Below are 13,231 nucleotides of genomic sequence, written 5' to 3'. Positions count from 1 at the left end.
GCAGTCTCAACTACGTGGGAGGATCACTTGAGCCCGGAAGGTTGAGGCTGCAGTGAACTATGATCATACCACCACATTCCAGCCTGGGCGACAGAGAAATGCCCAGTGTCAAAAAAAAAAAAAAATAGTTTCCAGTTTTTGTGGTCATCATTGTAGCTATATACAATTAAAGTCACGTATACACAAGCCCCTCACAATTTATAGGCCAAATTAAAGGAGGGCTTCACATGTAGGTAGAACCTAGCAGGTGCCCATAGACTTTGGGAAAAGTGGTTATTTTGCATCCTCACTGCACTCGTCGCTCTAAAAGTGGGCCATATTATCAGGTCAGGCAACCTAAGCAATTGGTGTATGGGTCAGTTTAACAGCAACAAAGTCTACTTTATTTTCTGGGCATCCTAATACCACCATTTAGTCACAACTCCATGAGCAAAGAGCAAAGTGGTCTCCAGTGGTGAAAATACTACAAAAAGTTATTTGAGGTTTGTCCAGTAAAAACACATACTAGGGGATGGGAATCAAGCATGATTGTTTATCTTCTCCAGAACCCGTGTTTCATCCTATCAACTGCCTTCAAATCAGAACCTGATTTTTTTATCTTCTCCAGAACCCGTGTTTCATCCTATCAACTGCCTTCGAATCAGAACCTGATTGTTTATCTTCTCCAGAACCCGTGTTTCATCCTATCAACTGCCTTCGAATCAGAACCTACTGTCTGTTCAGCTCGTGTAGCAGAGTTGAAAGCAGGGAGCCATCAGGGCTCCCATTTTACCTAGATCCTATCAGGACAGAAGCACTGGCAATGCTGGCTCCTAGCAGCTTACAGTGGAATTCCTTCCAGGCTGCTTTAGCTCACTCTCTCCTCGGGGCAGCCCCCATCAGATGACAAATCAATGCAAGGGGCAATGGCCCCCACCCCTGCCTCAGTGGAGGACAAGCCGAAGCACTCATCCCAGCTCTGCAGCTCTGAGGCAGGGCTGGCTGAGGCCTCTACTGCAGCTGCACCTGGGTTTAATGTCCCCTTCACCCAACACTGCTTCTCTCACAGGTGCTGTCCGAGGGCAACCCCCGTCCCACCTGTAAACTTCTGTATCAGTCTGTTTCCCAGGGGACCCAACCCCCAAAGGTAAGGAATCGTGAGATTTTTCATGGTAAAGAACCTCATCAAGCTTTGAGATGGAACAAAGGACAGAGAGTGAACGGGCGAATAAACATTATGCAATCCATGACTAACCTGCCCTGCCCCTGCCGCCCTGGGGAAGCTGGCCTGATGGGGTGGGGGACGTTGGCAGGCCCTGGCCAAGTCCCTTCCTAGCTTCTGCCCACTGAGATGCTCACGAATCAGCTTTGATCCCCATCCAAGGGCTGTAGGCCCTGTGCCAGGTCTGGTTGGCATTTAAAACTAGCATTTCAATCCCAGCAGATGCCAGGAAGGGGGCATGACTGATTCATGCAACTCTGGGCCAGTGAGGGTAGGGTCTCCAAGAACACATGCTTTAGAAATGATCGATTTGTCCAAACCCTTGAATTAACCCCTGACAGCTTAATGTACCTACCAGGGTGTCCCTTAGTTAGCAACAAAAATATATGACAAAGAAACTGGGACCTTGTGTAATGTCATACAGAAAGCTAACAATAACAAAGTAGAGGGGTGGGGAAGTAAAAGAAACTAAAATACACTGTTGAAGTACAAAAGAGAAGTGGCCAGTAGTGCTTCACAAAAGGACGCAACAGAGAGATTTTAGACCTGACATAAAATAATATGAATACCGAATGATTACTAGATACTTTTCTTATACATTCAATATTAAAGCAAATTTATTTATGTCCAATGTGCTTTCATCTGTTACTGATCTAAAGGAAAAAACTGCATGCTCTAAACACTTGTAAATAAGAAGATCAATATGTGGAGAATTTATACATCACATATTGTGATCACATACACAAGACAACTGATCCACCTGAAGTGATCTTCGGGAAAAAAAATAAGGTGCAATAAACACTTCATGAGTCAGTCATGAGTAAAAAGGATTATTACTAAAGTTCATGGTATACAGACCATGGTATTTGTGAAGACAAAAAGTGCCACTATACTGACCAGTTAGATCATGGATTTAAGTGTAACCTTTTTAAAAGACCAAAAATGAAAGAAGACTGAAGTAATCATTGGATTCCACAGCAACTGTATGTGAGACAGGAAAAAGATAGCCCTTCTCCCATCTTAATGCATTTGTAATATCCAACAGACTACAGGAAAACATCATATTAAAGAACATACTATAAAAACTGTAATCACTTTAACTGTATAAAAAGTGAAATACAGCTACAAATATTCAGCCCGTCTATTGGATCATGTTAATAACAATTATCACCCTTTTGATCTGGTCCAAGAACTGAAGCCTGGCAATGATTTCACCCAGTGGTTCCTACCCATTTCCTTTAGTTTCCATTACAAGTCTTTTCTAGATTTTCCCAACCAGTCATTCAAACTGTTTGTTTAGAAAAGGTGACTTGCTGCCACATTGAAAGTTATAAAAACAACCACATACGCCCTGTGGCATGTGCTGGTTGGCTGGTCTGGTAGCAGACCATTCTTACCCAACACCTACTACTTTCCACAAAAATCATAAATAATCAAGACACTACTCAAAGTTAAAATCTCTACTTGTGAGTCCAGCAACCTTTTATACCTATATACACCTTTTATACTTTAAGACTTTGGGGGATATGTCCAGTTTACAACAATATTACACACGAAGACTGCAGTTTTAATAACTGTTTTTACAATCACTAAAATGTTTCCTGTTTTATTATAAATTACCTCCACAGAATCACTTTTGGTTAATAAGTTATCTAACTCCGGGTGGCAACTGCACATAAAACGCTGAGACTATTACTGAAACTTACCTTGTGCCATTGGCAGACTAGATTTAGTTTCTGAAGTGTGCAGGGCTGGGGCATTCACTGAAACAGCATAAAAAGGAAAAACTCAGAGGTTCCATAATTAAAGCATAAGCATCCGAACATGATGATAGCCAAATATGCCTCAAATTAGTCAAGATACATACAGACCATAAGGGACAAATATTTCAAGTGACAAAGATATTACACAACTAACATAAACTTATATTCATAACAGCTTTATGGAGATATGTTCACCTTTTAAAAATATACAATTCAGTGGTTTTTTAGCATACTTACAGGACTGTGCAACCACAACCACTGTCCACTTCTAGAACATTTTCTTCATCACCTCCCTCAAAATACCCATGCCCAATACCCATCACACCTCATTTCTGCCCCTTCCCCATCCCCAGGCAACAATTAATCTACTATCCATCTCTATGAATTTGCCCATTATTGACATTTCATATAGTAAATGAAGCTATACAATATGTAGTCCTTTGCATCTGGATTTGCTCACTTAACACAATGTTATCAAGGTTCACCCATGCTGTAGCATGTATATAAATATCAGTATGGATTTTTATGGGCAAATAATGTTCTGTTTTATAAACTGACCACATTTTATTTACCTTTTCATTAGTTGATGGACCTATAAGTTGTTTCCACTGTTTAGCTATTATGAATAATGCTGCAATGAACATTCACGCACAATAAACCAGTTTTGAAAAGTACTCTAATCACTGGGCTGGAAGACATTATGTGAAGCTATTAATTTAGTCACTGCCTGTGGAAAGAGGTTTGCCCAACTTAAGTAAAACTAAATGCTCTCCAATTTAAATTTCTCCAGAAAATTAGATTCCACGGCCTTCTTCAAATATTTGACAATTCTTATCTGAGAGTCCTCTCTGGACTATTTATTTGTCCAGTTTGTTTTTACTAAACAGTATTGGTCTATTAGTTTACTGCTTCCTTATTTTATCAAGACAGACTTTTAATTCTAATCTTACCCTAAAAAGTACTGGCCACAAACCTCAGCTACTTTTTTTTGAAATAGAGTTTCACTCCCATTGCCCAGGCTGGAGTGCAGTGGCGTGATCTCAGCTCACTACAACCTTCGCCTCCTGGGCTCAAGCGACTCTCCTGCCTCAGCCTCCCAAGTAACTGGGACTACAGGCATGCAGCACCATGCCCAGCTAATTTTTGTATTTTTAGTAGAGACGGGGTTTCACCATGTTGGCTAGGCTGGTCTCGAACTGGCGACCTCAAGTGATCCTCCTGCCTCGGCCTCCCAAAGTGCTAGGATTACAGGCATGAGCCACTACGCCCGGCCATCAGCTACTTCTGTAGGTATACATTTTTTATCTTCACAATGGCTTCTAGTGAAAGTGTTCTATTCCTATTTGTAAATTGCTAACAAACTCTGGAAATACTGCCTTTGTACCCATTTGCAACTTGCACAATCTAGATCAAGTTCTGGCAAACTATAGCCCATGAGACATAGCCAGTCCACTGCCTGTTTTTATTGGAACATGGCTCCTTCACTTAAGTATTGTCTATGACTGATTTTGCACTACAATGGCAGAGCTGAGTAGTTGCAAAACAGACCATCTAGCCTGTGAAGCCTAATGTAAATCACTATCTGGCCTTTTACAGGAAAAAAAAGATCTGATGCTGTTAAAATTGATCACAATTTGGTCTTTTCTCTAAACTACAGAATTCATTCCCTTATTATGAAAGGGTAATAAATCAGTAAATGACTGACTAGTGTCTAAACCACCAAGGGTATAGACAGGTGGAATCAACAGGTTTGACCATATCTGCCTTATATTAGACATTACAAATCTTCATTTTACTGGGTATAGGTCTGATTTATTTATTGCATATCTCCTAAGCTGACTTTCACTTTGTGATTTAGATTTTCTGATCTTAGAGTGTATGTTTTCTTTTAAGTGATGAAAACTTCCCTGCCATCGTTAGAACCTTGGCTTTTAGATCCTTTTGTATGCTGGGAAGAGGAATGGGATGAGCCAGGGCCTCACTTGGAAGGGACCCCCTACCTTTGGGGCTATGGGCCTATTTTTTTGTTATTATTTTTGGAATTTTCTAGAGCCAGTGGCATCCGTAGTTTTTGACAACATTCCCCAATCAGTAAAAGATCCCCCAGAAATACACATATTTATTTAAATGAATTTTATATGTACTATAATACGAATATGTACATTTTAAAACAAAATTTGAAAAAAGTAAAAGGATGAGATTTATTAATACATAAAAATAATCTCTCATAATTTTTTCCCATATTCCAATAGATAATTTTGCATACTCCATTTGGAGGAAACCACTGTAACTAAATATAGCCTTGGGTTTTGTTTTGTTTTTTTCTGCGTATATATTTGAGTTTGGTCAGCTGCTGAAGATTGTTTGTTTGAATAATTTAGTATTTGACCTTTCCATCCTTCTCTGAAATGTGTTTTTTCCTTCATTTCATAAGCTATAAGTTCAGCATCTCTTACTCTCTCAACCCTGCTCTTGGCACTTAAACTTCGCTCCTCTCCTTAACTACTGCTTAACTTCTTCAGCTCCAAGAAGCAACGAGAGGCTTCAAGAAGCCTCCGAGAAGACTGAGAGGTTAAAAGCATCAGCATTTTCTGGCCAGTAGTGCCAAATTCCAAAACATGGTCAAGAATGTCCTTTGGTCACTACACAGTGCTCTTGAGATCCCTAGGCCCATGTGTGTGGTGCCGTCTCCCTGTGCTCAGCCTCAGCCCATACTCCTCTTGTGGTCATATCGCCGTGCACATGGCACGGCTATCTGCCCTTACTCCTTCCTGAATGGAAGCAAAACTATCTCAACTATTTAGCTAGTATTTTTAAACAACGACCTGTCAGTTTCTAAACTGTAAAGATTATGTCCTTTTGGTTTACTGCAGAATCTTGACAGCTCTGGGAGATAGAGCAGATGGCCAGGCTGACCACAAGTGAGGACAGACAGGACACCTGTCAAAGCCTGCAGCAGTAAGAGTGTCAGCAGTTTCAAAGTGTGGTGACACCACACACAGTCACACAGTCACCCAGTGTGTCACTTTGAGAAGTCTACAAGTATAAACTAAAGTGATGCCAAGGAGTTTTTAGTCATCCCTTTTTAGACAAATTGTGAAATAATAGCTATAGCTAATCAAAATCACCACAATATCACGTGGATATTCAGTCTTGAGTTTTAGAACGAGGTCAAAACCAAGAATCAAAATAAATCATTATGCGACCTCTAAATACACTGGTTTTCAAAGAAAAGTCTTGAAAAATAGTAAGTAAAAGTTATGTTTTGGTTTAGCATTTTAAAGATACCTTTGGAGCCCTGCATCTATTATAGGAACTTACTAGGCACAGCTGGAGCAGTTGGCTGAGATTCAAAAGCCTGCCAGGCTAAAGGATTTCCTGAAATGACAGAAAAATAAATGAACAAAAAAAATCACAAGCTATGGATTAAATTTTTGTAGCGCTTATCCTAATTTGTGCCCCCATGAAAAACAATAAATGAAATGTACCAATATATAGCACATCACCAGGAGAATAAATACGTGTAACATTAATCTTTCTGAAGCTAAATTTTTCCCAGAATTATTTTGCAGTCAAATATTTATGATATCTAGTTAATTTTGCAAGTATTCCTCCCTACCTGAGCTCTTGTTATTTGGAGAGGAGTTAAAGGGAACCACAACCCTCTTTCCTCAACTCTATCTCAAAACAAGAGGGAGGAAACCCAGCGCATACACCCCAGCACCACCCCCACTTGGCATCCCTCAAATAGACAAAGATGCCTCAACAACCTGAGACGTGCAGGAACCAGGACTGGAATCACCGGGAAAAAACTAGGCAGAAGTGAGACCCTGAACCTGTGGCTTCCAGTCTCCCTTCTGGTCTCTTTTTTATTTTTTTTTTCTTTTGCAAAGTCAGCTGTTGCCCTGGTCTTGACTGGTTTACTGTGTGTATGTGTGACAGAGAGAGAAGGAGGGAGGGAGGGAGGGGGAGAGAGAGAGAGAGACAGAGAGAGAAAGAGAGACAGTTCTTGAATGATACGGAGGGAGGTAGGCAGGCTATCACTGGTGCAGTCAGTAGGTTGTGCATATTCCCACTAAGCATAGAACAAACCTATAACCCCAAAACAGCCACAGTTGAGAAAAATGCAGCAAGCCTTTATAACACTTTAGAATAATTAAGAGTTCTTTGGTTTTTGCTTTTTCAGAGATGTGTGTCTCACACTGTCACCCAGGCTTGAGTGCAGTAGTGGAATCACAGCTCACTGCAGCCTTGAATTTCTGGGCTCGAGTGATTCTTCCACCCCAGCCTCCTCAGTAGCTGTGACTACAGGTACCTGCCACCATGCACAGCTCATTTTTTATTTTTTGTTTTTAGAGAAGGGGGACTCGCTATGTTGTCCAGGCTAGTCTCGAACTCCTGGCCTCAAGTGATCTTCCTGCCTTGGCCTCCTAAAGTGCAGGGATTACAAACGTGAGCTACTATGCCTGGCCTAACAAGAGCTTAATATCAATAATAATGGCTAACTTAATGAGGGCTTAATAGGTATATTATCCCATTTAATCCTCATAACAAGCCTATGATATAGTTACTATTTGCTATGACTTGAATGTCCCCTCAAAAATGCAAGTTGAAATTTAACTGCCATTGTAACAATGTTACGTGGCAATAGTGGCAGGAATGGGTTGGTTATTGAGAGTGGGTTCCTGATTTTAAAAGATGAGTTTGGACCAATTTCCTTTCTCTGTCTCATGCATTAGCTGGCCAGGTGATGCCTTGCACCATAGGCTGACCCTCACCAGACGTCAGCACCATGCTCTTGGGTTTCCTAGCCTCCAGAAACTTTGTTTCTTTATAAATACTAGTCTGTGGTATGCTATTATAGCAGAGAAAACAGACTGAAACACTATTCATATTCCTACTATAAAGCTGAGGAAACTGAGGCAGAGATTCACAAAGCTATGAAGTGCCAGAGATGGTAGGTGAACCCAACCTGTCAACAGACCCTGTGCTTTTATACACAGAACTCTGTTCTACAGTGTATAAGTTAAGAGGCAAATGGTTCCCAAGTAGGTATTATGTGCCTAATAGTACTCCGATTTAAAAAATGAAACAACTATGTGATAGTTTAGATTTTTTAAATTCTTCACCTTTCTGGGTTGTGGTAACAAATCTCTCAAATTAGAATAATAGAGGACGGACGGACCTACCAAATCAATACAACAAGAAGAATGCCATCTTAGCACACATAAACAAGTGGGACCCACGTTCTTCTGAAGCCCAGCGCAGTTGGGGAGGTCCCCTCGCCGCCGGCACCAGGATCCCATCCACTTACCTTTGGGTTCACTGACACTGTTTAATGGATTACAGGTAAAGTCTTTAATCTGCAAAGAAATACAGTCTTCTAGTGATATGTCTGAAGTTAGACAGGGACACACACATGGGATAATGGACAGATAATGTTGTTAGTAAATTAACCTTTTCACTAAATCATCCAGGGACATAGGGCATGTGGACTTTAAAAGCATAGAGGCAAAAGTTATTACCCAAACCTCACCATTACACAATATATTCATGTAAAAAACCTGTCTATGTACACCTTGAGTCTAAAATAAAATAACAAAAAAAGTTTTTTTAAGTTGCATCTGGATTTGGCTGCTTCTCAGGGTAATTACTGAATGAAATTCTTATTTACCTTCAAATCAAATTAATTTTGAACTTTAACTGTATAAATCTTCAACATATTACTTTTAAATACCTTTTAAAAATGTATTTTATTGCACTAGCTTTTACAAGCAATCACAAGGGGAAAAATATTCCATCTTCCTCACCTTATACCACTTACAAATGCTCTAAAGTAAAAAACACATGTTCTTAGGCAGACTGCGTTGCTTAAAGAAGCACGGTGCCACATTGTCGCCAGACATACCTGCTGTCTCTGAGTTATAATCAGCTCGTTCTGCTCCTGAAGTCTCTGCCCTAGCTCTTCTATCCTTTTCTTGTAGAAAACATTGCTTGCATTTAGATCATCTATCATTGAGGTTCGAAGTTTCTCTATATGTGACAGGAGCTGAAAAAAAGTTAAGAAAGGCATCTGTCTGTAAGCTGCAAGTCAAATGTCTTCATTCTCCAGATTTCAGGTACATGCCCTGCCTGTTTTGCTGGCCGGATGCTATCCATGCACATCAAGTCATTGAATAAATCTTTGATCACGGTAGATCCTGACCCTGGCTGCTCTAGGTGCTTCATCTGTGTTCCCAAAGGAGCTCATGACCCCAGACAATGCTGATACTGGGAGCAGCTGAGCCAACTAGAGCACATAACATGAAATAACACATGATGAGCAATGATAAAGGATTCAGGCTTCTCCTGTAGAGTGGCTCGGACCCTCAGTACTAAATTTTTCCTGCAGTCTTGTCCTTCACATGCCACCTGGCCCATCCTAGGCCAGAGAGCACTTCTTAATTTTTTTTTTTTTTTTTTACATGGAGTCTCGCTCTGTCACCCAGGCTGGAGTGCAGTGGAGCAATCTTGGCTCACTACGGCCTCTGCCTCCTGGGTTCAAGCAATTCTCCTGCCTCAGCCTCCTGAGCAGCTGGGATTACAGGCCCACACAACCACACCTGGCTAAATGTTGTATTTTTAGTAGAGATGGGGTTTCACCATGTTAACCAGGCTGGTCTCGAACTCCTGACCTCAGGTGATCCACCCGCCTTGGCCTCCCAAAGTGTTGGGATTATAGGTGTGAGCCACCGTGCCCAGCCACATCTTAATTATTTTATATTCCCAGAAACTAGCCCAATCCCTAGCCCTTAGCAGGTTCTCTGAGAAATGTTTACTGATAAATGTTTACTGAGAAAAAGAAGGGCGATGATGGGGATTCGAGGGAAAGAGGAAGGGAGGGAAAGAAAGGGAGAGAAGCAGAGGACAGAGACACACAGATATATTCATCTTTCGAGATAATGTCATGGAAGATCATAGACTGGACAAAAAGAATTCAAGAATTTGTTTTCAATAATTGAAGGAAAGGTGCTTAAAGCAATTTCAGTAGTTGTTTAAACAGAGAAGGTTAAAAAAAAAAAAAAAGGGTGGGGGGTGCTTGAGGTCAGGCACCATGGCTCATGCCTGTAATCCCAACACTTTGGGAGGCCGAGGCAGGCAGATCACTTGAGGTCAGGAGTTTGAGACCAGCCTGGCCAAAATGGCAAAACCCCATCTCTAATAAAAATACAAAAATCAGCCAGGTGTGGTGGCGGGCGCCTGTAATCCCAGCTACTTGGGAGGCTGAGGCAGGAGAACTTTTGAATCCAGGAGGCAGAGGCTGCAGTGAGCTGAGATCATGTCATTGCACTCCAGCCTGGGCGACAGAGTGAGATTCTATCTCAAAAAAATAAAAAATTTAAAAAAAAAAGGCTTGATAATTGGGGTGAAGGACATTCCAAGTCTACGGCCTGGAAGTAGTGACAGGGTATGCTGATCAAATAAAGGAGCAGGAAGTATCCATGCCTGAGATGAGTATATAAGGGCACCTAAACCAGCATTTCCTCATTTGCTTGCTTTTAGAAAATTAACACTCACTGTGTACTAGATGCACTTCATTTTGTTGAGTCCACGCCACAATTTTATAGACACATGTTTTGGCCCCATTGTACAGATGGGAAAACTCAAGTCTAGAAAGGTAAAGTCACTGGCCCTAATTGAAACAGCTGAAGGGGACAGAGCCCAGACTTAAACTTTCACATGCATGTTTCAAGGTCAGTGCTCTTTTGGGAGGCCAAGGAGGGAGAATCGCTGGAGTCCAGGAGTTGGAGATCAGCGTGGGCAACATAGTAAGACCCTGTCTCTACAAAAAGTTTTAACACTTAAGCTAGGTGTGGTGGGGTGAGCCTGTGGTCCTAGTTCCTCAAGAGGCTGAGGTGGAAGGGTTGCTTGACCCCAGGAGGTTGGGGCTGCAGTGAGCTATGCTCATGCCACTGCACTCCAGCCCGGGCGAGAGAGTAAGACCCTCTCTCAAAAAAAAAAAAAAAAAAGTGTCTTAGCATCCTGCATGGCCTTGCCTCTGAAATCTCTGTGCTCCTATGAGGCTGGGCAAACACTGGGTGGAACCAATCTAGAAAGATTTTCTAAGTGAAACCTAAAAAGAATCTTTCCTATCCTAGTGGATACTAAGAACCTCCCCCAAGGAGGGCATTGCCAAGAGCTTTCATCCTTACAGGCCCCTGGAAAAGTGGCCTCCAAAGCAGTCTGGGAAATGCTGAGCTGGAAAATAGAAGGAAAAGCCAGTAAAAATGTCCAGGCTGCTGGATGGAGGTTTAGGATCTTGGCCTTCATCAACTACACAGGGAGTTGCTCCAGACCCCAGGAACAAAGGAGATGTGGGAAAATCTAACTTCGTGGAGAGAGGAATGGAGAGGGTCTAGGCAAACACAGCCAGAAATTATTTTGAAGTTGCAGCTCATGAGCCCATTTTCTATTATCCCATTTCAAGCACTACGCATTTTTCCCTACTGGTCCACATCACCCCATCCTCCCTTCCTTCATTATGTGACCATATGACAACCTCCCAAGCTCTCAAGAGTCTTCTGTTGGGTAAAAAGGGCATGCCATCGCTTATCTGTGACTGCCTCTGAACTCTTACCAATGTTATTTAAAACAAAAAAAAAATTGCCAAGAATCTAGGTAAATCAATAGAAAGTTGGCAAATGCAACTTCCCCTAAACAGAGAAATACAATATGTGCATTGTGGGAATAGCAGGCACCAATCATGTGGAATAATTAATAGTTAGGTCTCAGGCAGAGATTACTAAACCTGATTGAATTCACCCCTCTGTTAGGGTTTAAGAGAAAAGAAGGGAGAGGTAAGCAGCTTCTAAACAAGCCAAACCAATAGGCAAGGAAGGAGTGCAGCCTAGTGGTGGCAGAAATCCCCCTCACGTACCCAGTACATGAGGTGTGTGCCCCACTCAAAACCAGTAAAGGCCTTACCTTCTTCCTCGGTGACAACCGTCAGTCTTTCTCTCCATCACGACTCACAATGACAAAGTGTAAAAACTGTAACTCGCTTTCTATTCCAGCCAGAGGCCACTGAAATTCCCACAGCTGCTTGAAACACAGATGGCTTTAACCAAAAATCCGCCCCCCCTCAACCGATTAATAAAGAAACCTGAATTCTGTCCCTAAATACCAATGCTAGAAAAATGGCTTGAAGAATAAGAGTAGGGATTTTAATGATCTAAGAGCAGTGGTTCAAACCATAGATCCAAAACAGAATAGCCTGGGTGGGTTTTGGTTTATTTCCAAAATCCATGTGTCCCAGACTTACCTACTAAATCAAGATCTCAGGGAGTGGAGCTGGTCACGTGTACTTTGGAAAACAGTCTCAGATAATTCTGAAGTGCATCCTGGTTAGGGATTACCATATCAGAGCAACCAAAGAAAAGATCCTGCGTTCTTACAGAAAAGCAACCACTCGAAGCTGTCGCTGCCTATTTTCCTTCCCAGCTGGGAGCTTCACTGGTAAGTGCCTGGAGCTAGACAGGCCAGCCAGTGTGGTAGGCCCTGGAGTACACAGGGCCTGCATTCAAACACCAGCGACTGTGGGCAAGACAGCATCTGTCTAAGCCCCTGTTTCCTCAACTGTAAAATGGGTGACAGCACCTACCTCATAGAACTCTTAGAAGGATTAAGTACATGGCAACTACAAGTATCCATTTATTTCTAAATGTTCCCATGAAACCAATGGTATGCTGGTTAATCAGCTTTCGAAACGAAACAAAACAAAACAAAACACCCTGATGAGGAGAAATGTGCGCAGCTGAGAGCCAGTGAGTCAGCACCAGGACACCAGGACATTAACTGTAAGAACGGGCCACTTTTGCTTCCGCGTAATGCAGGGGGACAAAGGAGAACACTCCTTGCACAGTGGAGCCGCTTGTGGTACGGAGAAACTACTGTCCACTGCTCCTGGGATCCTGCATCTCAGCTGCCGTAGATAAAATATGCTGGGAGGTGAACGCCATCGTCCTGACTACACAGTAATTGCCACGGGGGAAGCTCCCTAGGTGCAGGGTGGAAATCTGGACTAGTGTCCACCCTACAGAAGATGGTGCTTAGACCTCCAGACAACTCTGGTAACCCTGCTCTTCTGAACCCTACAATCAGCCTTTCTCCAACTATGAAAACAAGGCTGAATGATGCCCTGGCTAGACGTCTAGCTACCTTCCACATTCATTCTGCAAGTGCATAGCGAGTGCCAACCACATTTCAGGCACATGAGTGGATGCTGGGA

At 42.2% G+C, this 13,231-nt stretch overlaps 1 protein-coding gene across 2 annotated transcripts in view; it reads right to left on the bottom strand.

Annotated features, from left to right (window-relative positions):
• Positions 1-13,231, bottom strand: part of LOC113219497 (zinc finger protein DZIP1) — a 62,630-nt gene that overhangs the window by 21,560 nt on the left and 27,839 nt on the right. For both annotated transcript variants that reach the window (XM_026446550.1, XM_026446553.1), the window contains exons 11-14: positions 8,873-9,013; positions 8,279-8,327; positions 6,286-6,342; positions 2,908-2,964 (exon numbers count right to left, since the gene is read on the bottom strand). In XM_026446550.1, the coding sequence (XP_026302335.1) occupies positions 2,908-2,964; positions 6,286-6,342; positions 8,279-8,327; positions 8,873-9,013 (304 nt within the window). The remainder of the gene's footprint in view (positions 1-2,907; positions 2,965-6,285; positions 6,343-8,278; positions 8,328-8,872; positions 9,014-13,231) is intronic.

Source organism: Piliocolobus tephrosceles, chromosome X (assembly GCF_002776525.5).
Source record: "Piliocolobus tephrosceles isolate RC106 chromosome X, ASM277652v3, whole genome shotgun sequence".
In the NCBI taxonomy this organism is placed as follows: Eukaryota; Metazoa; Chordata; class Mammalia; order Primates; family Cercopithecidae; genus Piliocolobus; species Piliocolobus tephrosceles.
Note: the sequence above shows the minus strand (reverse complement) of the source record. Positions and strands in the feature narration are given on the sequence as shown.